The sequence below is a fragment of the Electrophorus electricus genome, chromosome 7, assembly GCF_041902795.1.
Source record: "Electrophorus electricus isolate QZ-2024a chromosome 7, ASM4190279v1, whole genome shotgun sequence".
NCBI classification, from domain to species: domain Eukaryota; kingdom Metazoa; phylum Chordata; class Actinopteri; order Gymnotiformes; family Gymnotidae; genus Electrophorus; species Electrophorus electricus.
The window spans coordinates 25,341,951-25,369,745 of NC_137503.1; the positions used below are offsets into that span (position 1 = coordinate 25,341,951).

Consider the following 27,795-nt stretch of genomic DNA (forward strand, 5'->3'; position numbering starts at 1 on the left):
TAAAGAAATAATTTAGGAAAAAAATTATAATGACAATGAAAATTTTCCCTTCACTTTAAATAATGTAGTCAGTCAGCCAAAGTGTTTTTGATGAAAACTTTTAAAAACTTTTTTGTTTGCTTGTTTTTTTTTGTACTGGAGCCATGAAGCTAATGTAGTTTTTCATTTTAAAAAATTGACAATATAACAGCCAGTTATGGCTTCCTGGTTGCTGCTAGTGTTATGTGGTATACATTTATGGCATACATTTGTCCATTTTTACAGATAATAGTATGTACAATGTTAGAAACAACATAAGCAAGTATTTGAAATTATTTCAAACTCAGAGTAGTTTAAGACAAATTGTGACCTGGCGCAAGATGTTAACTGATGGTCAAATTTTTTTATTACTTAAAGCTATGTTAGCCTTTGAGCATTTCAAACTATAACAGAAACAAAAAATTTGCAAACTATAACAGAAGCAAAAAAACAACAAAAACCCTCTCAACTACATTTGAGAGGTATGAAAAATCATATTAGTATGGATGTTTAAGGTATTGATGATGGTATCAGAATTCTTCAGTATGGGTAGTAAAGGTACCGATGAAGGTGTCATTAGGGGTTTCATCAGTATGGGTATTAAAGGCACAGATGATGGTACCAGTATCTAGGGGTTTCATTGTTGGTAATAAAGGTACTGATGGTGGTACCAGTATCTAGGGGTTTCATTGTTGGTAATAAAGGTACTGATGGTGGTACCAGTATCTAGGGGTTTCATTGTTGGTAATAAAGGTACTGATGGTGGTACCAGTATCTAGGGGTTTCATTGTTGGTAATAAAGGTACTGATGGTGGTACCAGTATCTAGGGGTTTCATTGTTAGCAATAAAGGTACTGATGGTGGTACCAGTATCTAGGGGTTTTTGTAGGACTCCCAGGCTTAGCTCCTCTACTTTAATCCAATCAACATGCTTTGCCTTCATGATTAGTGTAATTGTAGCACTAGTTCTCACAACTACCCAATAGCCACAGGCCTTTCTGAAGTTTAAGTACATCAGGCTTTTTTAAAAAACAAAAAAACAAAATGATCACTACTCCTCATCACTGAATGCATGTTTTATTGACTATTTGTTTCAACATGTAAAAACAAAATGTACAAGGCCCATCAGTTCTAAACTGAAACAGACAGTTTAACTGGCATCTTCACTACACTCTTACACAGTCCAAATTGATGCCTGTTCAACAGCTGTCTTACATTAATGACTTCAGTGAAAAATTAAAATACCACCAAATAAACATTTTCACCAAAACAAGATTAATTACTGAACTACTCAGTATTACCATGTAGTGAGCATATTTTTGTAACACACCAACGTATTAAAGACAACTTCTGCAAAGCAGAACACACACCACAACAGGTTTATAAAAAACACGAAGGTAGCTTGATCCCCAGGTGTTTTTCTGCCAGTCTCCTTTGCTGACTAGTTTTGTAAAATGGCACAATGCTCGTTTTCTGACAAAAAGGAAGGGGGGGGGGGTGTCCTTTAAAATGAGTGCCTTAGACAAAAACAAAAAACAAAAAAAAAAGTGACTATGAAGAAGATTCCCAATGAGTAACTGCAATGTTGTATAGTAAAAGATGTAGTCAGTCAAAACTGCAGTGAAGAACACAAGGCTTACAGAGGAACAGGGCGCATCAGACATTGAAGCTCTTTGCTTGCACAGCTGATGAAGGAGCTATGTCCGAAAACTTCCCATTTCTGTGGAAACCTTTAGTACTTCCAAAATTTAGTGTCATTTAGTGTTGAGAGACCACCTGCATTACATCAGTTGGTTTAAAGAGATTCTAGTATCATTTTGAGGGTTCATAAAAGACAAAAAAGCAACCATTCCCATGATCTACACCCAAGACATCAGTTAACAACAAAAATAATGTTAGAACCATTACACTGGCGAAATACCAATACAATTATACATACAACTTACATTTATCTTAACTAGGGTTTTTAGATTTAGACATAATTTCTACCAGTCAAACAACATCTCAACAGCACAGATGAGAGAATGCCCCCAGTCTTTACAAAGCTGATTAGAGGACAGCACTGCAGGCCTGAAGACAATAACCACTGACAAACAGCACAATAAAATAAAACAAAAAAACAAAACAAAAAAGATGACTGGACTGCAGTCTTCTGTGATCCATCACAGATCCCTGTTTTAGAAGCATCAAAATCAAATCAGCAGTTCATATTATCTTTATATGTGATTAAGCACAATGCTGGAACATGCATTGAAGGCTTTTATATGACTTGGATGACACATTAAGAACAGGTTTCTGCCATGGCGATGCCAAAGGTGTTTGGAAAAGCTACAATCACCAGTGGATAACAAAGGCTTATTTTTGTAACTAATATCTTACAGATCAACAGTGTGTTTTATCTTAATATGGATCTGCCCCTGGAGCTTGCAGTAGATCATGAAAATAGCACATTTTCTTTTCAGCACTCCTGTTGTAAATGCTGTGATAATGTTCATTTCATGCTGGCTAATTCTTCATGGGTGTGTATACACACACTTTTATCTAATCAATATAGTTCATAGTTGTTACAAAAAAAAACTCTTCAAACCTAGAGTGAAAATTGATTTAAGTGCAATCTAAAACTAAGTTTCATTTTGTCTCCCTACACATAACCATATTTGCATATACTGTGTATTGATACCCTTACATTTAGTTACTGTAATTTAAAGGTATATACTAAATGAACAGTAATGTGACAACACTAAATTACACAGATAATGAGAATTATGCAGTATGATTCATTTCTAGGCACAGAAAACAAAAACACAGGCCTTCTTATAAAAAAGCACAAACAAATCAGGTCATAGGCATATCCTTAAAACAATCAAGTACATCTACTTCCAGCTAAATAATGGAAAGTGCTTGCTAAAGTGAACTTATAAGACTACCCAGCTGCAGATGCTCAATATAGATGTTCTGATGTTCTGATTGAGAGACGCTAAAATTTTGAGTATTCATATATTTAAAGTGTCCAGAAACAACTCCATCATTAGTGCTTTTGTGAACATGGCTTGAAAATAGCCTTCACCTCCAAAAAACTTGCCAGAGCCAGTGGAGAAAATTCTCAGAACGACTGCCGTTCAAAATCATTTTACCAGGCAGATGCCTGTGGAACTGTGTATTTACAGCGCAGAACACTCATGCATCGTCAGTCACAAGCTGACTTCTACAACACAGTCCCAACAAAACAAATGTCAGTAAACCTTACACTTACAAAAACAAAAAGAATGGAACACAATTAGCACCAATACAGACATATATCTAAAAAAAAGGAAGAGAACAACTTATCTTCAATAAAACAGTTTTTAAAAAGACTTATTAAAAAAGCACTAATTGTTAAAAAAAAAAAAAAAAATAAAAAAAAAAAAAAATAAAAATAAAAAGGGGGAAAAAAAAGAAAACACCAAAAACATTCATGGCCATCCTTAGCACAAAAGACAGACTCTACCCATCAGAGATGATGATAAAACTCTTCACACAATATCAGTTATGTTCTCACAAGGCCTAGCAGAGGCTGCTGCTGGGTCTCTAAAGAGCCCACGTTCGTGCTGGCGTCATTACTTTGTCAGCAGTCACAGTGCAGACGGGGAGAATGCTGCAAGGTTTGCCTCTGCTAGTCGAGAGACGAGCAAGACAGCACGAAGGAGACGCCACGTGCCCATGCCATCCTCCCTGTACTTGTCACCGAAGAAATAAAGCCACAGACTTGTCCATCTCATATTCTTTAATCCTTTTTCTTCCTTCATAGCTTCCGATAGCTGCTGTGCTAATACACACACAGGTCTGGGAACTTCATCTCGTAGACAGGAACAGAGCGACTCTGCGTTTGACCGTAACCTGCTGTGATAGTCCCAGATGGGCTGGGAGGGGGCCTGTAAAGGTGAGAAGAGTCAGAGACAGAAGATTTACAACGCAGCTACCATATGACTGTTCAAACAAACACGCACACAAAAAAAATGTATATGACCATTTCATAATGCACCTGATTGTGATTTCGAAGATTTGACTGAGTTTGTTCTGTAGCATGGTAGCCTGAAAGGAAAATAAATGAAACAACCATACACATTAGTATGGATTTGGAACAGCTCTTTCCCAACATGAGATGATGCCCAGAACGCACACTCACCCTGGCGCCGCAGTGGGCGGCAATCTCCTCAAAGGGAGCTTTCTGGAACTTCTCCACCACCTGTCTCCTCCGCTCTCTCTCCTGCTCCTCCAGCCCCACGCTGTCCACTACAAGGCACACAGAGAGAGAGTCTCAGCATCTGTAGGCATACATGCTCTGCACGTGCGCTGCACTCTGTGACGGAGCGTTTGCAGGCTTGGTCGCAGAATGGAAGAAGCTTGCTGTGTGAACCCGTGCTATCCTGTGAAAAGACTCACCTATAGCATTCTTCAGGGCTTCGAAAGTAATTTCCTCAGCTGGTGTTCTCTGCAGAGCAGTAAAATTGCATTGGCATCAGTGAGAGACCTTAAGAGTGCGTTTGTGTGAGTGAGTGAGACTCACCTCCTCTTTCTCAGGACTGTTTCTGGACTCCACTTCCACCTGCAGGGAGATCGTTTCTCCAACACTCTTCCTTTTGGACAGACGGTCTTCATCTGAGGAAAGTCAATGACAACTACAGTAACCTTCGGTCAGCACCAGAAATACCACTGTCACCTTCTGATGCAAAATGTTCACTTCTAAGAGATTCATTTTTGAACCAATTCACCACACTATTCCTAGCTTTCAAAGGCCACCAGCACCACTTCTAAGCCAGTAAAGTAGGCTGCAGTGAGGTCTCTGCTTCGTACCATGTTATTTTGGCCCAGCTGTGGGTCCAGTGAGAGACCTGTACCTGTAAACTGGGGTGTGTAAGGTATAGCCAGCCTCTCTGCGTTATAGCCGCTGACTCCCAGGACCTCTGTGATCTTCACCTGCTGGAACAGCAGCTCCACTCCTGGCCTCTCCAGTATCTCAGGGACCCTGGCACATGGACACAGGAGATACAATAATAATCAAAGGAAAACAGCGTCCACATTAACGTCACCACATGCAAGGCTGTGTCCCTAATAAAACACCTCAAAGCAAGTAAGCTCATTGAAACCTTGATCCAACCTGTATCTCCATAGAGCAATAGTTCCTTTCTCGACTCTCAGTAGACTTGCCATCAATATGTTTTGGGTTGGGTTTTTTTTTTAAGCTGTGGTAAGCAAGGCTAAATGACTTATGGGACTCTTAAATGGATGTAGTTGCTTTAAACTAACATAGCTATTGATAAAGCAGTCATGGAACTGCTCGCAGACTTGTTTACACGTGTGAACACATATGCACCAGTTATTATAGTATAATAAAAGTCTAAAAGTTTTATATTGTAATAATCTGAAAGCAGAATGTGAAATGTGATTTTGAACTAAAGCAAAATAAAATCATAAAGTTATCTTAAGATATAGCATTAAAAATGTTATATGAGGGGTAAAAAAAAAAAAAAAAAAGTTCACTTTTGTGTGCACACCCCACACACAATTTGAACATTTAATACCATTAAAAACCTTTGGGGTCTCTAGTGTTATGCACATGTTTGATGCAAAACACTATTATATATTGCTAAAATGATTATGTCAAAGCCATCCACGCCCTTTGTTGCAAGTCATCTTCTTGAAAGTAAAGAATAAAAATGAACCCTTCACAATTCCAAAGAGTCAGAACAAATGTCCAAGGTTTAATAGAGGACTAACTTAGGCTCTTCAGTGAAGACATCCTCAGGCAAAAGAAACGGGGACTCCTTTTGCCTCATCTCTAGCACCTGAAACAAACAGAAGAATTATTATGTGAACATTCATCGACTGCACAGCTTCTGACACGCATGCAGTGGCTCCCAGAGCCATGTCAGGTCTATGTGTGGCACTGGCCTCGTGGATGTGCTGGCAGAACGTGGGCACGCTGGTGAGCTGGCAGATGAGGTTGAGGTAGGCTGCGGCGAGGGCGTGAACGGCACAGCGGTTGTACACAGGCAATGTCTCCTCACTGGCCAGGGCCAGGTCCTGCACACAGGAGCCAAACAGAGAGAGCAGTAAGAGCCCGAATTACAGCCTTGAGTATTGAGAGTGTTCAGAATGTTTTGCCATTTGAATCCAAGATGGCCGCATGGATGGTTGCCTTGGTGTGGTGCTCCTACCTCTTGTGCTTCTTTTTGTTTGTTCCTGACTAATTTGCAATCTCTGTGCAAAAAAAAAAGAAAAAAAACAAAACAAAAAAAACTGCTCCCCACAAGAGCGGATCACCAACATTCCAGCATGAAGGCAAAGGCTTAAAAGGAGTAAGCCTGTCAGTACAACAGCGAAGAGGTGGGTGAGTGCAGCTAAGTTCCAAGGCTGCTTTGACTCCACAGACAGGAGTCAAAGTCTTCAAACAGTGGGCTGAATGAATACACCGACGTTGTGAGGTCACATGTAAAGCTTTTGCAAAGAAAGCTGTATTCCAACAAGAAATCAGGCAAGACAGAATAATGACAAACCCAGGGTTTTTAGCTGAACTGGGACACCTTTGTAGGGAAAAAGACGCAGCATACAGAAGAGGGGACAAAGTACTCTACAAAGAGGCCAGACACAGATTGGAAGAGATAAAAGCAGCAAAGAGAAAATACATTTTAAAAGCTGCAAAACCAATTTGCTACTCATGACCCAAAAAGGGTCCAATAAGGGCTTCAGGTGCTCACAAACTACTAGGTGAGAAACACCCCCCCCCCCCCCCCCCAACATCTCATGAATGATTCTCAGCTTGAAGGATCTGAAAAAGCATCTTCACACCCCCAACCTCCTGCCCACTTCCCTGCTGTCTGACAATCGTCATCTTGTCTCCAGCCAGCCTTCCTCCTCCATCTTGCGAGCATGGCATCATTAGTGTCTTCAGAGGCCACAGCGTGAGAGGCTCCAGGATCTGACCTAATTTCACCGTTCGCCTTAAAGCATTGCTGTGATCAACTGAGACCAGACTTCACAGACATCCCCAGCACATTTTTGGACCTCTGCTCTGCTCTGCTCTGGTGCTCCAAACCCTTTAATATCATCCCAGTCTCTAAAAAGGTAAGAGGTACAGGGCTAGATGACTAAGCCTGTGGCACTCAGTAATCACAATGAACACCTTGCACTTTAGCTTATAACTATAGCAACTCCTCAATTGTAGCATATCTGCTTCGTTTTACACTACTGGGATGTATCGTCTGTAAAATAATGTCCTAACCTACAATCTTAAGAGTGTGAAGTGTCTGAATTGTGCAGCGGTGTGTTACCTGCAGGGCCAGGGACAGGCGGATGAGGTCCACCACGACCTCCTCGTTGGCCAGCTCCATGCTGACAAGAGCCAGGAGGGAGTAGAGCATCTCATAGTGCACCTGAACGCTGCTATGCTCCTTACATGACAGGTAGATGTGCCTGTATAGCTGTTGAGCATGCTGGTACATACACGCACACACACACACACGCACGCGCACGCAAACACACACACACTTACATGGCATCACAGCACAGATGAACAATGCAAACTACAAAAGAATGTAGAGGAGAGGAGAGAGAGACAGAGACAGAGGTAAGGGAGAGAGGGGGTAGTACCTTCTTCATAAAGAGGTTGTCCTGACGGGAGCACTTCTCCATTTTTAATTTGAGCACAGAGATATCTGAGATGATGCTAAAGGGGCACAGGAAACCACTTTAGTCCTGTTACACTAATTACCCTATTATTTTAACAGGACACATTTACCCTCCTCCTAATATATAAGTCTTATTCTGTGATCTTCCTGCACTTTTTTTGTTGTTACACTTCTGCACCTGATTGTGGAGAACTTAGGGAGGTTGCTGTGGCGATCGATGAGGCTGACAAGGATCTCGAGGACGAGCAGACGGATGTGGGCATCCTCCAGCAGGGCAAAAGACAGCAGTGGGTCCAGGAAGGAGGTGGGCATAGCTGTGAGCATGTTCGTGCTCTGGAAACCACATGTAACCTGCATGTCACAGGAAGGGACATGGGCTTTTATCAAATGCTTTGCAATGCCAACCCGCACCCCCCCCCAACAACAAATTTGCGTTTTTGTCACCAGAGGTGCCACAGAAAGGCTGTACCTGTCTCAGAGACTTCAACAACATGACCTGGATCATCCTGTAGGCCTCCAACCTGAAGAATGGCAGGTTCACATTTAGAGCCTCATCAATTTGGTCGAACAGTCAGAGTGCGTTCACATGCACTCAACAATCCAATGACAGATTTAAGAGAACAGATCACGGAAAGCTGATTTTGTCAGTGATTAGACTAACCTGTTTACATGCACTTTAGCAATCAAAGAATGGGAAAACTTAGAGACTACACGAGTCTGGCAGTTAACCGATTTAAAACTTGTGACTTAAAACTTCTTGTTTTATTTATCATGTGCCACTTGAAGTTTGCTTCTTTCTTTTTTTTCTTTTTTTTGACGACCATTGCGCTTTCTGGTACAGCTTGGTTTATCTGGATATGTTTTCACTATGTTTCAGATGAATAAATCTGAAATAAATCAGAGTATGCAGATACACGTTCTGAAAAATCTCATTATGGAGTAGAAATCCACCTGTCGTCATCGGATTGCATGAAGTGTGGTTATGACCATAATGTGATCTAAAAAATCTGAATATGCTGTTTACACATTTATGGCATAACATACAATTATGACTGACTACAACTTGAGCAATTGAGGGCCTTGCTCAGAGGTCCAAGAGTGGTAACTTCGCAATGGTGGGGCTTGAAGCAGCAAACTTCCGATTACAAGTCAAGTACCTTAACCACGGAGCTACCACTGACCACACATGAACTCTTGAATAATTAGATAACTGCAGACATGTAATATTGATCGGATTATTGAGTGCATGTAAGCACCCACGGTGTTTTTCATATATGACACATATCTGAATCTTTCTCTGACATCTAATCAGCAACACATTTAACAACACCTTGAACGCATAATCCATCAGTAGAATCATTTCAAAATTTCAAAGTGAGACAAAATACCTTATTAAAAATAGATTTATAAACAACCCCATGGTGAAGGTAATAAGTTCTTGTTTGCTGTTTATGTTATATAATATGCAACCTATGTACTCCCCTCTAATGAACAATATTTGCATTGCAGTACCCACCCAGAACCTGAGGGTGGTAGTGTTGGGTGCAAGCCTGGGATTGGAACTTTCCCCATGATGAACAGCATCACCTCGGAGCGCTGGTATGTAGGCAAAGTGTTGGCAAAGGAACCTACAGCCACAATCAGCGAGGGAGAAAGCACAGTTAGACAGCAGGATGGACTTAAGCGTGTTCCACACTGCCATAAATCACCCAAGCTGGAACACACAGCCATAAGCAGACCACACACACACACACACACACACACACACACACACACACACACACCTATGGTCCTGATGACAGCCTCCTGGAGCTGACGCTCTTCGTGCTTGTTGATGGTCTTAGAGCCCATGGCAGTGCAGTCATAAGAGCCAGTGAGCTCATAGTCCACACTGAGCTTCAGGTGTCTGAGCAAAGTGTTGAACACCTCCAGCACTGTGGGGCCTAGAGTAAACACACACACACACACAGAGTAAAGATATTCATCACATTCATTTAAAGTTTGATGATCACATCAAACACTTTACATGTGTAAAACCTTATGTATATCTAAAAATCAAATTTTATCAATTCATAAAATAACATTTCCAAATAAAAATCAAAAAATTGAAAAACTGAAAAAAATACACATACAAAATACACAAACATTCATCTGAAAATAGATTCATCAACTGAAACAGAAGTCTAACACCTGTGTCTATACTGCCGCCCTCTAGTGGGCAGGCAGGGCAGATATGCAGACAGGAGGGAAACATTTATATACATGTTACTTACCAAACTTGGCCAAGGCATGAACAGACACAAACATCACTCACATATATTTGGCATTCTTATTCACAGATAAAGTGATTTTCTGTTAATATGCATGCACAGACTGTTGTGTGTAGGAAAATTAATTTAAAAGTCCTCCTGCACCACCTATGCCAACTCACCGACAGAGCCACTGGCTGCGATAGCAGCGGCTTCCAGAAGGACCTCCACTATCCCAGCACGCACCGTGGCCGAGGTCTTGCTGTTGGCATCCAGGTGACCCAGGAGTTGCTGGATAACCAGGTGAGAGTGCTGTGACTGAACAGAGAGAGAGAGAGAGAAAGCAAAAGAGAGAGAACATATCAGTCTGCATAAACATCAAGTCTTGTAGCCAGTGATCTGGGAAAACAGACAGAGGGAGTATTACCAGGTCAAACAAAGTTTACATGACAAATGATTTGGACACATTTCTTGAGGCATTCACCAGAAAGCAGAAATGGGAAATTATGGATAAGGGCCTTTCGTGCCAGGAGGCTTCACCTGAATAGAGTACATGATGATCTTAAAGCAGCGCACCGCAAATGTTTTCCCCTCCCACAGAGAGTGATTATCAAGGTGCCTAGAGGAAGAGCAGACGGTGGAGAGACAGAGAAATAAGCCAAGCAACAGGGGACAGAAAACAGCCGCAGCAACAACCGTTCACGGACAAAATGTTTGGAACAGAGAACACTGGAATTACAGCACTAAGTCCAGCCCTGACAGTTCATGAATGTAAAAGAACCAAAAGGGCTGTTGGTTGCGACAGCGCCAGGCCCGATGCCGCTGCTTCATCAGGAGGGCGGAAGGCCGAGCTTAAGGTATGAAGAGCATGCTGATGTAGACGGTGGAGAGGGTGTCTTACATAAGGACGGGCGTGACTGCGTTCTTGATATTGCCGTAGGCAGCGCGGCCCAGGAGCTCACGGAAACAGCGCTCAGTAAGCTCGGCTGGGCTCTCTTTCTCCTTCTCACTGGCCTGCAGAGGAGAGGGGGAGCGACTGTGTGTCGCACGCACAAACACGCACAAACACGCACACGCACACACACGCACACACACGCACACACACGCACACACACGCACACACACACACACACACACACACACACACACACACACACACACACACACACACACACACACACACACACACACACACACACACAGGGAGGGCAAGGGAGGGGGGAAAAAAATAATACATTTTGACTTTCAGGTCTGCTGAATATAGGTGCAAGTCTTCATTTTACTAGCATTTTCATATTTTATATTTAAGCACACTGAAACATATACCACATATACACTCCCAGGAAAAGAACACTCTGTGATCAGACTTTCAACTGCATTCAAATACCAAGCCAGAAGTTGGGAGCTCAACTAAAGCTCATGAATAGAAGCACTTCCCAGTATTTGCGTGCGTCTCTCCGTATGTCCTTCTGTGCGTTTGTGCGTGTGTCTGTGTGTGCATGTCAGCACAGAGGGCCTCTCTGAATCTGAATCTTTTCATCATTTATTCATCACACTATTCTTGTCCCTGCTCACACCTCGACTTGCTGTACTCCTTTACACTGTGACACTGGTCCTGCTGGTGTCTACAGCTCTACATTTACAGTCTTCTTATGTATTCTGTTCAAAGCTCAAACTGCATAGCTACTGTTACTTTTCTTGACCTCGGAGGCCATGAAAGAACCTTAAAAAAAGCCAGTAAAATTTTAAAAGAACCTCCTCTACTTCTGTATCGATCAGTAAGGTTTTTAGTCGTATTGGATGAATCCCATTAATCACAATTTGCTCTTCCCCCTTCTTCTGAAATCAAGTAAACTGAAATGCAAATGAAAGAGATGGCTCAATATAACTACAGGTGCCATGCATCAAATGCACAAAAAAGTGAACTGCTGCATGAGGAGCTGCGGTTCTTTGTGCAACCTTGGTGCTGACACCATCAGCCATTTAGGATAAACCTCATAAGCCATTTAGGGTAAGTACTGAATTTATATGGAGGCAGCTCTCTCAGTCTCAGTTGAAAAAAGAGCGAAGTTCACATTTTAAGGTTTACATTTCAAAGTCTTTCATGTAATCAACTGTCTTTTTTCTCCAATAATTCATCCGGCATGTTCCCTATATTCAATACTGTCACAAACTACACAAACGATGGGATGTTAGACAAGTAGGCTATTTTTAACTTTTAACTGCTTTAAATCCAAGTAAACAGTATCATGTAAGAACCATGTATTGATCTCACTGATCTCTCTCTCCCCTGGGGGATGATAATAATGACCTGCCATTTACAGCAAGAGCCAATTAGCACATACCAAACAGCAGATAAGAGTAATTAAAGTCTTCTCCAGTGCCGTAATTGTGCCTGTCTGGGGTCACATCAACAGGGAATCACAGCAGGAGAAAGGACTGGGGAGGGGAGAGCCTTGTGCGGATAACAGCACATTCAATGCACTAAGCCATACTGAAAATCCTCTATGGCACTAATATGAGAAAAGGCTACAAAACCGATCGTTCACTGTTTCTATACATCTCCCACTCTCTAAGTTTAGGAGATCTCAACGGCCCAACATGTGCCTGGGGTAAATGATGTGTCAGTAGCATGTCCACTCTGGAGCAGCTGGCAGTATGTGTGCAGTGTCAACAGTACAAGCAGTGGGAAGCCACTGATCTGACAGCATCATGAGCCAGGTTATTCCAGCCTTTAACCAGCTTTGATCAAGAATTTCCAAGGGATGAGATTTTAACATTAAAATTAAGTTCAGGATATGTTTGCTGCATTAATTAAAAATATTAAAAGGTGGCTCTGAATGGAACTTGGGTTAGTTTTGAAACTAAAGATGTCGAAGTCTTTCGGGGCCTATGAACTGTGTGGAGTGTAAGGCTGAGAGATGAGGGATACTGGACCGCACATACAGCATGTGGGTGTGTTCTTACCTCTCTGTGCCTTCTCCAGACTGCAGGTTGAAAAGAAGAGACGGAACAATCTTGTCCATGTGCTGAGGGTCCCAGATATTTGCCTGCAGTTCGTCATTGACTGTCTTCCTCACCACCCCCTGGAGTCCTTTAATTCCAGCCATACGGATCCTGAGACAAGAAAATGTTTGCATGTGAGGGACCAGACGAAATTACTCATTTCCAAAGTCACCTGACCCCATGAAGTTAAAATCGGATGAAAAACCCAACCCCATCCTTTCTATATGTGGATTTTGTTAATCTCTAATCATGACACAGCTGGGTGTTTGCAGACGAACATAGATTCTCACTTGGTGCGGATGTCTGGATCCTCGTAGTTGGAGTGGCACATCTCACTAAAGCGGGACACAAAGAAATCATAACTCCGGTGGTATGAAGGAGTGTCCTCCTCGATGTTGGCAAACTTCACGAACTGATGAAACAGAGACAGAAAGGGAAAAATACAGATGGACAAAACAGAAAGAAACCAACATAGAGGAAGGAGAAAGAGAGGGTGGGAGGGAGAGAGAGAGAGAGAGAGAGAGAGAGAGAAGGTGAGAGAGCAATTCTTCAAACTGATGAGCACAAGCTCAGTTGAAACATGATGTTCAAAATGGAGGGAAAATGTTACACAACATATCATTAAGTGTTACCATTATCCAAAATGCTACTAATTAAAATTTAATATACCGACATTTTTATTCATCTTAGGCCAATTAAGGAACCATCACTTCCCCCTTTTAAAGACTGAGATAATCAGATAAAGACCAAATTATACAGGACAAAGGCAGAGTCCTATCCATTTAAAAGGAATCTACATCAACACTGGCCTCTATGATCACAATTTTGATAAGAATCTCACCTCACCAGCATAATTAGTTAGATTAATAGAAAAAAGGATATAACATATAACCTGAAATTTAAGGGCTTGTTTATCTGACATGGATTAGGCATGTATTGGACTAAATTGCAGTGTGAATAGTGAATTACTATTGGAAAATCTGTCTCATCTAGGGTGAGCCTTATGGTATTTTCACACTTGTCCCAAATATTTGAGTTCACACCCATGACCGATTCTGGGCTCGTTTAATTGAGGGGCTAATTATCGCTGATTTGAATCTTTACGAACTATGAATCGATTGCACAATTCCATACGTCACTTTTCTTGGATGAAAACTGGATGTAAATAAATAGTTACTGGATTTACTCATAATATACACGAAACTCGAAGTAACACAACAAGTTGAAGCAGTCATGTTAAAAAAATGAACCACTCATGCAGCTCCTCTTCAGCCTCTGTAGGTGATTGTGCTCCATGTCTAGGCGGGTGGGACGGGTGGGTGCATTGGCGTTTTTTTTGTTTGTTGGGCATTACATATGTAAAGTATAAAAAATGAAATCTCTGTATAACTGTGACACACACACGTGCAAGTATACGATTGTACTCATTCGTTCCAAATTAAAAAAAACTATTAAAAAAAGAAAAAAAAAGCACTAGTGTGAAAGTATTCACTGGTGAATACGTGATACTGACCTCTAACTGCTATAGATAAAAAAAAAAAAACACTGGTGAATACTTGCTACCGACCTCTCTAACTGCTATAGATAAAAAAAAAAAAACACTGGTGAATACTTGCTACCGACCTCTCTAACTGCTATAGATAAAAAACACTGGTGAATACTTGCTACCGACCTCTCTAACTGCTATAGATAAAAAACACTGGTGAATACTTGCTACCGACCTCTCTAACTGCTATAGATAAAAAACACTGGTGAATACTTGCTACCGACCTCTCTAACTGCTATAGATAAAAAACACTGGTGAATACTTGCTACCGACCTCTCTAACTGCTATAGATAAAAAACACTGGTGAATACTTGCTACCGACCTCTCTAACTGCTATAGATTAAAAACACTGGTGAATACTTGCTACCGACCTCTCTAACTGCTATAGATAAAAAACACTGGTGAATACTTGCTACCGACCTCTCTAACTGCTATAGATAAAAAAACACTGGTGAATACTTGCTACTGACTTCTATAATGCTAGCTCTAATGTTTGTACAGATTAGTGATTGGCTTTCCAATTCCTTTTAGAGTCCTATCAATCATTTCAGCTCACGGATAAGACCAGCTCTTTCGCTTTCCAAATGTCTCTACAGGAAGGGTGAGAGAATGTCCGTGAGTGGGGCCCCATTCTAGAGGCTACCGACCTCTATAACTGCTATAGATAAAAAACACTGGTGAATACTTGCTACCGACCTCTATAACTGCTATAGATAAACACTGGTGAATAATTGCTACCGACCTCTATAACTGCTATAGATAAAAAACACTGGTGAATATTGCTACTGACCTCTATAACTGCTATAGATAAAAAACACTGGTGAATACTTGCTACTGACCTCTGTTATTTCCATAAATAAAAGACTGGTGAATATTTGATTCTGTCCTCTATTATTACTATAGATAAAACACTGGTGAATACTTGATACTGAGCCCTTTCATTTCCGTAAATAAAACATTGAATATCTGATACTGTCCTCAATTATTGCCATAGATACAAACACTAGAGAATACTTTATACTGTCCTATACTATTACTATGGATAAAACACTGGTGAATACTTGATGTTGACCCCTATCCTGTTTACAAATTGCTTACATTTGCAGGTTCATGCAATCACCATGATAGATTAAGAGGGCACATTTCCATATGGCATAATTTTTCAATTTCAATGGCCACCATTGTCATTACAATTAAATTATACATTGGACAGGACTAGGAATAATGTGGGGGAAATCTGTGTGTGTTAAGTAACCTTTTCTTTTTCTAATTGTGTTCAGAGTTAGGATTCAGATAAGCTTGAGATACATTTGGCAAACAAATATTATCTTAAATTCATCCATGAAAAAGACTGGAGCTCTACAGTACAGCGTTTTAGTATGTGTGCAATCAAACATCTCCCTGTTGAGGTGGTCACCCAAGACTAATTCCACTGATGTGTGTGCATGTATAAATGGTCAGAGTGGCACAAACTTACAGAGTTGGTTCCCAGTATCTGCAGGTTGGGCTTGTCAGCCTCCAGCAGCTTACGCACCATCTTCAGGAAACTCTCCACGAACAGGTTAATGCTCTGACAGTGGCACGCCATCAAGAGCTGATCCAGAGCCTCCATAGCAATGCACACGTAACTGACCAGGAATGCAGGTAAGCACAAAAGAGGGAGAATTAACAAGTGAGGGAGGCATAACCAAAGTTTCAGATGGGACGAGGTGAGTTGTCTTACCCATATCTGTGTCTGGCTACGTCACGACACAGTCTCTCAGACAGGTAGGCACCTATTCGGTCCAGCTTCTCGGGGGCTGACAGAGCATAGAAGGTCAGCTTCTCCATGTTGGCCTTCACCAAGCCGTCCTAGACACACATGCGCGAGGGTGGATTTAGTGATTTTTTGGTCCTAAATGAAAGACAAGAATGGGGCCCCACTCACGGACATTCTCTCACCCTTCCTGTAGAGACATTTGGAAAGCGAAAGAGCTGGTCTTATCCGTGAGCTGAAATGATTGATAGGACTCTAAAAGGAATTGGAAAGCCAATCACTAATCTGTACAAACATTAGAGCTAGCATTATGGACAGTCAGCAGAACTTGTGTGGCAGCACTCTAATCTGAATGAAAAATACTAATTAATTTCAGGAGTGCAGTGAGAGATTCTGCTTTCCTCCCTCTCTCACCACTCAGAAAATCACTCATTCTGCACATTCTGTCCATAATGTAGCGATCGTTTGCTTGCTTGCAAATGGTCTGCATGCATGTCATTATGTAAAAGTACAGAACAGACCTTTGCAACTATGGCCTTGGGTGGTGCTGCAATACGATTACTAAACATAACTGCTAGAATAGGAGATAATCTTATAAATAATATATTTGTATACAAGAATATGTTATTTACACATATCTTATTTGTGTTTGTCCCTTGGCTCATGGGAGCCTTAGCAACTGCCTACCTTTGCTTAGTGCAAAGGCTGCCCCTTCATGACCACTGAACAAAAACCCAGCAGATCCCACAAGGATATTTAGTAAAACTAGACCATTTTTTCTTTCCACTCCTAGTCCCAGGAATAGCCCAGTCCTAGTCCCACATATAGACCAATCCTAATCCCATGAACAGACCAGTCCTAGTCCCACAAATGACCCAGTTTCACCAGAGGCTTTATCTGGGTCTGGGAAATCTGCTCAGATTTATGTAAATAATAATGCACAAACTATATCTGGATGCAAATGGAAATATTCAATTTGGTAGAACTCTAAATTTACCAGAACTCAAAATTTACAAACTGATACATACAGACGAAGCCTGAGAGAAATTAAGTAATAAATGGGTTGATGAAGAAGAGACATCATCCCTCACCTCTGGGTCTTCCGGAAAAATGTTGTCCACAAGCCTTTTGTAACGGGGCCTGAATGCCCCACAGCAACAACCGCACACTCCTGAGAGAAGAGAGAGAAGAGATGGTAGATAGATAGAGAGAGAGAGAGAGAGAGGAGAATAGAGATAAAAATGGAAAAACCATTGCAGCCTGGAAAAACCATATAAATGATCAAACTTGGGACAAAAATATCTTTCGTGCGTCATGAACTATAAACAATACTACAAACAGTATCCAAATATTCCAAATATTAAAAAGGATCTAATATTACAATGAAGCATCAATGTTTTGAGCTCAGTCACAGATTACTCTTCAGGGTCATCAGTCGATACTAAGAGTTCATTATCACCAAATAATTATAGCCTCAGAACAAAGGGCATCTGCACACAGATGTTTGATGGCACAGTACCATCAAATTTAACAGATCAAAAAGAACATGGCAAGAAAATGGCAGCACAGGTTTTGCATGTCTCAGTCTTATATGACCTTGAGGTAAAGTTGCACAACATGCGAGTCACTGTCCCCGTTGTGCCACACTACCCCCTGCCAATATGCAGTAAAACTACTCAAGTCTGATTGGCTGGAGGGCCACAGCATGATGATTCAGGTGTGTCTCACTGGATGGTTTAAAAACAGAATTGTAAACCTCCACAGTACAAAACAAAAAACAAATTATGCCACCAACAAGCTGGCCTAAACTACAGATCTTTAAATCTTTGATTATCTTCAGACTAATTTCAGGGTAAATATAAATAAACAGACCTAAACTGATACATTTTTAAACATTCACAGTATTCTGAGTGTGACAGATGACCTTGCACTAACTACATCTAGGAACAATCTTTTGGCCTCTTATCTAGGTTATTAAGGAAAAATCTCCAATCCAGAGAGAGCATCTTTAATGAACTGTTCTGCACAAATGTGTTTGTCTGACCTAAGTGCATGTCTGCTGTTCCATTTTAACAACAAAAGATAAAAGTTCCTCTTTCCCCCTCACATACATTCCCCTGTGTTTTGCTCGCCTACTTTACCACTCCATATGCATTCTGATATAGAGCTTTCTCCTGGTACAGCCCAGTCTAGAAACGATGTGTAAAAGAGGAATTCTATGTCGCAATACAGTCAGATACAGTAGTCAGAATTGATCAAGTATCTTTTCAGGTATAAAACACTAAACAATTCAACCAGATGATACAGTTCACGGTTTTTCTTCACAGAGGAGCACATCCCGGCCTCTTTTGTAAGACATCTCAGAACACAAACGCTGTGTTATTTCCTACGGTTAAATTTTGAACCGCCTTAGATTTCAACAGGCTTTACTAAAATGCTATACATGGAAACAGTTCCTGTCTGGAGCTTCCACTAAGGTTTGTAAGCCATCCCTTATGAGGTCACAGTATTTTCTAGAGGCATTTATTTTGTTGCAGACAGCCTCACAGGTGAACCAAGCTTTTTTTTTTTTTTTTTTTTTTAAAGACAGATACAGGATAAAGCCTGGGATAAATCTCCTACACCAGATGTATTTTTCATCACAGCACCCCAGGTCTGGGTCCTGCAGACCTGTGAGTCAGTCCGGCTATGAGTCAGTCTCCAGTCTAACTATGAAGGATGACAGCCCACGAAAAGCACGCACAGCTGTTCTAGCCTGTGCATTACCATCATTATCTACTTCTCACCATTACAATCACTTCAGCAAACAGAGACCAAATTAACCACATATGGCAATCGAGTGTCACAAGTAGAAGAGATGCAAAATAAATAAAAAAAAAAAAAGAGGTGAGAATAATGAAACACATGAGCACAAAACAGTTGAAAACCCAAGACCTCTACTTGGCTCACGGCACATCAGAGAGACACATCAACTGACCTTTAACCTGGCTGTCGGGTATATGAAGGTTTCCCGTGTGCTTGGGACATCTGTTCAGTGGGCACTCTATATACATGATTGGCCCTCTGCCTGCTCTGTTTTCACTGAAACTGAATCTGGCACAGCTTAGTTGCATGTCACAACTGGCTGTGATCGAGCTCCTTGGACCCTGGCATGTACACCATGCAAAATATGTCAAGTCTCTTGAAATCATAAGATATTGTGAGCCATTTCTCCCATTTGCTTTCCTACACCCTACATTGTTATGTATAGTATACAAATATTATAGCCTATATTGTTTAAGGAGGAGATTAGGACCAATTTAAGACATTTCTGTATACAAGCAAGCCTAATGTACTTTGAATTTGACTTAGACTAATGTTCATTTTTGAAAACCTACTAAATTAATAAAACCATACACCATGCGTTCAATGGAGACTGTTCATGTTTCATTTTAACTAGGGATTGGCATTATGACTTAGCAAAAGATTTGTAGTATATTAAATTGTATCCTTGGGCAGTCCAGATTACTCCAAGCTCCTTTGCTCTTTTCCATTTTTCATTGTCTTAAATCACAGATACTTCCAATGCTGTAATCTGAAGCACATTTAATGAGAAATAAACTTTGTGGATATAAATATCATATAAACATATAGGAATAATGGATAATGTGACATTTAGACAACATATCACAACATCTCAACATTAGCGACCTTGAGTAAGGGAACGGCACTGATGATGATGATGATTATAATCAAGGTAGCACATGAAGCATTAAATTAGATTAAAAAGTGGAACAGATGTTTCACGTCAGTGTACATGTCTTTGCTATTATTATTGGATTTCATTAAGTTCAAAGTCTAATTTTGGGATATTAAGATTACCAAAGGATTGACAATAGCATTTCATTCATTTTAATTAGTATCCCATCCATCCTTCATTCAGCCAAGAAATTATTCTGATCTGGTTACCCAGTGCCCCCAATGTCTCCATTTCACTTAGTGGTTCTGCCTTGAGCTTTGTGATGCATGATCCCCTGGAGGGGAGGGACTGCATACCCATCACCACAATTTGTGCTACTGCTTACTTAACTTCTGTACTGCTGAGCTCTTAAAAACATATTGATTGCAGTGTTACTCGGAACAGTGTGCAGGCCTGACGCTGGGTCACAGCACTTGGGCAGGTCTCTGGCTCCACAGCAGGCCTTTGTCACTGGGGTCACTCTACTGCACCCCACGCTTGTGTCCCCGTCCTACCGAGAGCTCAGCTGCCCTCTGTCCCCATGCTGAGAAGAGGAGGGGCTGCTCAGAAACACTGACTGCACTGTGAGTACTGCTAACTGTGTCACCAGGGCAAATTATGGGAAATCAATCTATTCAACTACATGTCTACGCTTTAAAGAGAGCCATGCAATAAGAGATGGATAGTACTGGAACGCAATACATGAGGGAGAGGGAAAGGGAGATAAAAAGAAACAGACACACAAAAAAACAAGAGAAGATCCCCACACAGAATGACAAACGATCAGCCAGGACAACCTCAGAACGTAGGCTACATGAATTCCACCAGTGCATCAGCTATAACTTATACTGAACTGAGCATCACCTAAGCATAAGCTGAGCATCATTTAAAACGCTGAAGACTGCTGGCACGAATAAATCTGTTCCTTTTCAGATGTTAATAAATAGCTGAATACTTACTTGAGCTTAGTGAATTATAGCATCGCTATTTGCTAAGTGTGACAGAGACAGTCACCCCTGATAGAGAGGGTGGCATGATGGAGCCACTCAGGAAGTTGAATTTGTGTTCCAGCTGCTGCACCAGAGAACTGGATCTTTTTGTCTGGCAGTCAGAGCACATGTTTACCACCTTGGGAAAAACTTGGGAAGACTTGGGATAAAGACGGGGTGTGTGGTTGCCGCCCTCAGCCTTCATCAGAAATGGTGTCAAAAGTGGGATGGTATTGCTAAGCCATCGGGGGCGTGCCCATGCGTGCACCATCATGAGAGGCAGGAGCAGGACCCTGGATAAAGCCTGGATGCGTGATGAACACATGGAAAGGCATAAGCACAGGGCGACACTCCCTGACAGAGGGTAGTGTGATCTGGCTGCTGTGCCAAACGGCTGGCTGTCACACATTTATTACCCGGACCAGATGATCTGGGTTCAAGACCTGGTGTGGTTGCTGCCATGAGTCTTTATCCCACTGAGCAAAATCACCTATATCAGTACTAGTCACAGACCAATCCATTTCTTTCTCTGGCACTTTTACTTGCCTGTCCAGCAGGATTATTTAAAGCAAGTATTAATTATTTTCGCCCTCACTCTCCCAGAGGCTGATGAGTTGGTCCATATAGCCATGCATGGAGTCCAGAGGCAGAAGCCAGTACTGAGGGCAGGGAGGTCAGGACAACGATCAGAGAGTCCATGGGCTCAGCCAGTGGCCCATGAACTACTTAAAACTAGTGAAACAATCACCTCCATGCATATTAGCCTTGTTGTCTGTTAGGGTCTTCCATTGTCATTGTGAGCTCTTATAAGGTGCATCAGAGCTTGGTATGACTGATAACCTGCTCTGAATCATCCAAGACCTCTTGAAACACGGAAGACTCTGGAAAGAAGCTTGATTATGGATCGAGGGCTGCTCGATTAATGAGACTTCTGCATTGTTACAAAGCTACGGTTTTCTCTCTCCCACCCTCACCTGGTGTTACATAACACTTCTGTTGTAGCTTATTTTAAGTCTCTCTGCGACTGAGACAACAGGCCATTATGCTGAAACACTATGCAGGAACAACAAGAAGTTTCACATGGCAAAGGCCAGACCAATCTATTCACAAGCAGATATTAAGAAATACGCAAGATACAAGATACCTTTATTGTCACTGTGCAACTACAATGAGATATCATTTAGAGCAAGCTTGTAAATGCATCAACCGCACATATTAATTTTTTTGTGTCTTTTGTCCTTCTACTGCAATAAACCCAAATACCATGTTTTCTTGTAATTCTTTATCCTGAAATACACAAATGCACACATTATCAAACACACCAAAAACATGCAGGCTTAAGACATCAGTCCAATCTGGGCCATCAGGAGAGTGAAAGGACGTGAAGGAAGGAGAGAAAGGAGAATTCTGTGGTGCCCTTCACTCTGTTACATAACAGGCTGCCGGGGGCCACATTCTGCTATTTTTACATTAAAAGAGACATGAGCAGAGGCAGACTGAGTGACAGCACTTTCACTTTCTATCACGCAGAGGTCTGTGCCAGTCATCTGGGCTTTAAAACCAATTACCCTGCCCAGTACTGCATGGGTCATAAATAAAGTGGTGCAGTGTTATGGTGGCACATTCCTGGGATGAGGGCAATTTCTGAATTATAAATAAAAACTGAATTTTGAGGCTTGACAGTTGCTGTAAATATGCTCTACTGCATGGGAGGATGCCACCAAAATATATTTTAAAAAAATAAATTAATTAAAAAATGTATATATATAGACACACACACACACACACACACACACACACACACACACACACACACACACACACACACACACACACACACACACACACACACACACACACAAGTGCAGACACACGCAGTACATGGACGAGCGGCACTGGCATATGTAAATAAACATTAGCAAGACGCTATAAGAATAGAGGAAACGCTCACTGCAGATAAGTGGTTCATAACATCAAAAGGCTTCCCACCGTTGCATTCTTGGCAACACATGCTATATAAGCTAAACACATCCACATGCACCCCCCCCCCCCACACACACACCCATATAGTACTGAGAGGCTGTAGTGGTGATGATTGCAGTATTTAAAACACAGAATAGACTAACAGGCTAACAATGCCACGATACTAATTCGACTGAGCTGTGACAGGATACACAGAAACCTGATCAGACTCATCCTCTCACGTGATCACGAACACACTTAAGGGTCTGCCACTGAGTAAGCACTGAAGAGACTGCTGTGAACCGTGACATTTCGGCATGCACCCACACAGTAAGTGAAGTTGACAGATGAAACTGAGTTTAAATCTAAGCACACCACAGCACTTAAACTACAACCACGTCCAATGGTAACGATATAACTGAACGGTGCAATGCTCCAGGAGTACCAGTGTATCACAGCTGGCATTCCGAGACTGCTCCTGAGCTGAATGCGAGTTCATTTGTCTAAACACTAAAGCCCAGTCAAGGCTCATTTAACTCATCAGACACCCACCCACAGAGTTGTGTGTCAGGCCATCATTTGACCAATCTCTCCTTTTAACACGTCAAGGCACAAATTACCCTTATGTAGAATCAGATGGATTAGTTACGTTAACATTTCTTACATGGAAGCCTCATTTCAACTGATCTCAAGTCAGATGTCAGTTGGGGAGGCAGGTGTTGGCACAGCCAAGACACGCATTTTCTACAGAATATCCCCCAATATCTGTTTCACCAAAGACACCAACAAATGCCCATAAAGTGGCTTGACTGCAGTGCTTTAAATGACACACTCTGTTCTGTGCGTTCAGTGCGTGAAGGACACACAACACTAGGAAAGCACTCGGAGACAGGCACAAGTGCAAACAGCATGCAGTCTAGGAAATTCTCAGCTTTCACTTATATAGATATGTTATACAATCCTCTTCCCCTTCTCACACACACACAAACACACACAAGCACAGGAACACTTCTGCAGTCCTTACCGTACATGGATAGAAAACACAGTAAAGATGCTCTCCCTGTCAGTTCCAGCACGCAGCTACTAAGCTGCAGCTTTGGTGACGCTCACCTACACACACAGCTCTAACCGTCAGCACATATACACAAATAAACAACACAAAGTCTTTTTTAAAGCCTTAACCTCACACACTCAAATGTGTGCAGAAAGGAAAAATAGGCAAGATATGATGACCTTGGCTTTCCCTGACTGCGCCATCCAGCACTCGGTCTCTAAGAAATAAATGCCGATTTTCTACATGTGAGCACACACCTCCAGTGCACCAATCAGCTCTCACGGGAGAAGGGGGGAGAATGGAAGGAGGAGTGTGTGCTCATTCATTTGAGAGAGGCAAAAGCTCCTCCCATTTCTTCAGCTATGCCCTGCTTCTGTCTTGCCTGCACTTTTTTTTCCAGGAAGCATCTACATATCATACCCACTTTTCCCTCACCCTGGTCTCCCTCCAAATCTCTTCCCAAATCCTCTTACACCTCCTTTTGATGCAGTGTTTTACATGCACGTACACACACACACACACACACACACCGATCTAGCAATCTATTTTGTACACAAACCAATGGCACAACACTGGGAATTCCTCCAGTAAAATCTACATGGTACTTTCTCATTTCTGCAAAGGCTACAAAACATAGCTCAGAATTATGACAGCTCCACCCATAACTCTAGGCTCTGAATGAATTAAAGAGAAAGCTACCCAGTTTAATAATGTCTTCACTAGGATTGACTACTACCATTTAAATTATCCATGATTCGTATCATAAAGATAAGTCACTTCAGAATGTGGCTAGTTTACATATTACCTTTTAAAGAGGCTCACGCAGGCTTTAAAAATTCAGAGGCTAATGCAGTGTAGGAGGGAAGTCATGAATCAGTCATAACATGATCACAACAGACTCCATTCTCCTCTTTCTCAACAAATCAAACATTTATTATAGGAGCTTAGAAATAAAATAGCATTAAGGTGACTTTTAAAGGTCATCCTATCTTATCAACTTCCTCAACACAGGCAACTAGCAGAATTAAATGACTTATCGCCCATCAAACTACAGCTATAACAGGCATAGTCACAAAGTCTTCACAGAAAAATCACCAGGAGACATTCTTGAACAGAAAAGAAATGACCACCATCACTGAGACATGATGCCATTTTTTTTGCTGGCCTGGGAATCTGTGGCGTGTTCAGCGCAATCACATTTAAGGTTTTAGGGAGAACAATGGAGCCCAGGCAGAGATGGCGTGCTTACCATTGGCCTGGCGATGGTCCAGCAGGGTCTGGCAGTCCAGTGCCAGCCTGCGGGGGGCATGGGCCTCCGGAACAGCCATAGGCATGGGTATAATGGCTTTCACACTCATACGCAGACACTTAAATCACATTAAAGACCATCAACTTAATTCTTTGCAAATACAGTCTGAGTCATCTTTACATGATGATTTTTTTATAGGGAGGTGCTTAAAAGAAGTCCAACTTGACAATAAAATAACATGCATCGATTATTTACCATGTTATAGTTACTAGAATGACACTGGATACATTGCTAGTCAAAAATTACTGTTGAATACACAAAAGTAGGGAGGAAAAGTAAAAAAAGAGCACAGAAAACTCACCATCAAACCCAACTACAAACCAACATATTAGCTGCCAAACCTGTTCTTACCTAATCACTGTTCTGAGTGGACAACAAGTGCATAACAAAAAGTTCGGAAGCAGCAACCAGATTTTAACAGCCAAGATGCAGATCAATAGCAAATATTGGATAAAATCCTTCTGAAACATGCAGTCTTATCAGAAGCTCGTCCATGAGAGAATAACCCTGAAAGTTTCCAGTCCAATGCTCTGTTTCCCCTGAAAGCAGGTCAGCTCTCTGTCAGAGCTTTAAACCATACAGAAAGCATGGTTAAGCAACCCCTGTCATCCTCCTCCTCCTCCACCTCTCTCTCTCTCTCTCGCTCTCTCTCTTTCTCGGCTTAGACAGACAATAAGAGAGGTGGGACAGTGAATGGCATTGTGTTGTGAGATGCCTGTTAATGAATGGATTGGGGGGCTGCAAATCCAGTGCCATGACACAAAGCAGTGCCAAGATGCAGAAAGACTATTGACGAACAAATGCTTAAAATACTTCAAAAATAATATACTTCATAAAGGTTTATATTCACTATTTCCACTGTCAGTCCTGTAATCCTATTCAGCCTGAAAGGGTAAAAATGGTGTCAGGATTTGCAACTAAAAGAAATGAATGTGCTGCATTAGATTTTAACTTATGCCCACAGTGGTTTAAAACTTCAGTGTTTGTTATAGTCTCAGTAATCCCAGCCAGCACTTTCCCTGGCAATGGCTGAGCCACGCACCAAACTAGTTAAACTGAGATCATCTCTAGTTATCATCTCTAATTAAAACAGTTTAAGTATTTCACTTTAATTATTTGTTACTTTTTGTTTCATAAGGGTTAGGAAAACACAGTAAATATTTCAAATGTTGACTGTCAGTACTCCCCCTCCAAAGAAACGTATCATGGTGTTTGTAAACAATGGTAATGAGAACCCTCAGAAAATAGTATATGATGGAATATCAAAGCTTGAGGCCTCTGAAAGCTTTTCTTTTCTTTCAGTACAAATTAAATAAAAGATCTAGACTGTCTCACCATGTTATTAAAAAGGGTAACGATGTGCATTTGTAATCCAATAGCCAGCTAGCTATCCAGATTTCCAACTGGCATCTCACGTCACCCAGTGATAACTTTCGTAAGTAACTATGCCAGCTGCACAGTGCATACATAATGGCCAGTATCCAAAGCAAAACAGCTAGGCAAATATCCTAGCTAGCTTACCTACCTGACATTATCACCAACACCACGTTCGCCAGATGTCGTTATTGCAGCGGTTGTCGCGTCTGTAACTTCGGTTTAGGGCACTGGAGGACCTGAGGGCGTTAACAGGGGGTTCGTTCCTTCTGTTCAATTTAGTCACAACAGGAAAACTCCAGGATGGCATGAGGCCTATGATAGCAAGACAGACAAATTATTTTGAAACCGCATTTAAGTCACGGCCGCGAAAAAAAAACAAAAAAAACGAAATATTGACTTGACCATTCGTGCCATATTATTACGACACGCTATTTTCAACTGCCGAGTTAGTTATGAAATAGATATTTTTTGATTACCCAGTTAAATATAACGGTTAGCGTGCTAGGTAAGTTAGCTAGCGTTGTGTGTTTCTCCGGTTTAAAAAATGGATAGCTAACGCTAGCTGTTGTCTGGTTACTTAACCGTGATTTGCATGAAAGCATCCAGAGAAAGCATTTTTCGCATATTCTCAGATCTCTAGTTAGTTAACTTGCTGCTATCACTGTATGTGCTAGCTAACTGGCTAAAAGAAGTCATTTGCCCAGTAGCTAGATAACCGAGTTGGCTACAAGATATAATTTGCCCAGCAGCTAACCCTAGCGTTACATAACCAGGCAACATAGCTAGCTGACCAGTTAGTCGGATTGTTTACTTGTGTATCCTGTAATTCTATCAGCAAATAATTTACGATATCTTTTTGGGTTGGGCCAGATATCAGATTATTTGCATGCAAAAATACACATTTTCTCACCCCTAATGTCCGACACCATAACATGGAAACAATCCTCACATATTCTTGTGTACTATTGTGGACATTGTAGCTAACAAGTAAGAAGCCTAGCTACCTAGCGTTAGCAACCGGTTTGTATTACTAGTTGTGTGCCCGACACTCACTCGAGAGAGAAAGAGCTCCCTCTCTAGTGAGTTACACACACCAGCTTTTGCCTGTATCACGTCTATGGTTTCTCTTCTACTCCCATGCCTC

The 27,795-nt window shown here is 41.5% G+C and overlaps 1 protein-coding gene across 7 annotated transcripts; it reads right to left on the reverse strand.

Moving 5' to 3' along the window:
• Positions 1–1,079: 1,079 nt before the first annotated feature.
• Positions 1,080–27,795, reverse strand: efr3bb (EFR3 homolog Bb (S. cerevisiae)). 7 transcript variants are annotated; one of them, XM_026998642.3, is made up of 24 exons: positions 27,562–27,795; positions 26,800–26,963; positions 17,334–17,413; positions 16,210–16,337; positions 15,964–16,114; positions 13,231–13,352; positions 12,902–13,051; positions 10,836–10,970; positions 10,475–10,553; positions 10,117–10,252; positions 9,470–9,628; positions 9,202–9,313; positions 8,155–8,206; positions 7,864–8,036; positions 7,648–7,723; positions 7,329–7,490; positions 5,950–6,081; positions 5,776–5,843; positions 4,896–5,023; positions 4,565–4,656; positions 4,441–4,489; positions 4,184–4,290; positions 4,040–4,089; positions 1,080–3,929 (listed from the first exon to the last, which is right to left on the reverse strand). In XM_026998642.3, the coding sequence occupies exons 2-24, from the start codon at positions 26,804–26,806 to the stop codon at positions 3,824–3,826; spliced, it is 2,454 nt and encodes an 817-aa protein (XP_026854443.1). In that variant the 5' UTR covers positions 26,807–26,963; positions 27,562–27,795; the 3' UTR covers positions 1,080–3,823. The 7 variants fall into 7 exon arrangements, with proteins under 7 accessions (XP_026854443.1, XP_081573843.1, XP_026854452.1 ...); XM_081717717.1 differs by having other exon boundaries at positions 27,656–27,790; XM_026998651.3 differs by lacking the exon at positions 27,562–27,795 and adding an exon at positions 27,234–27,414.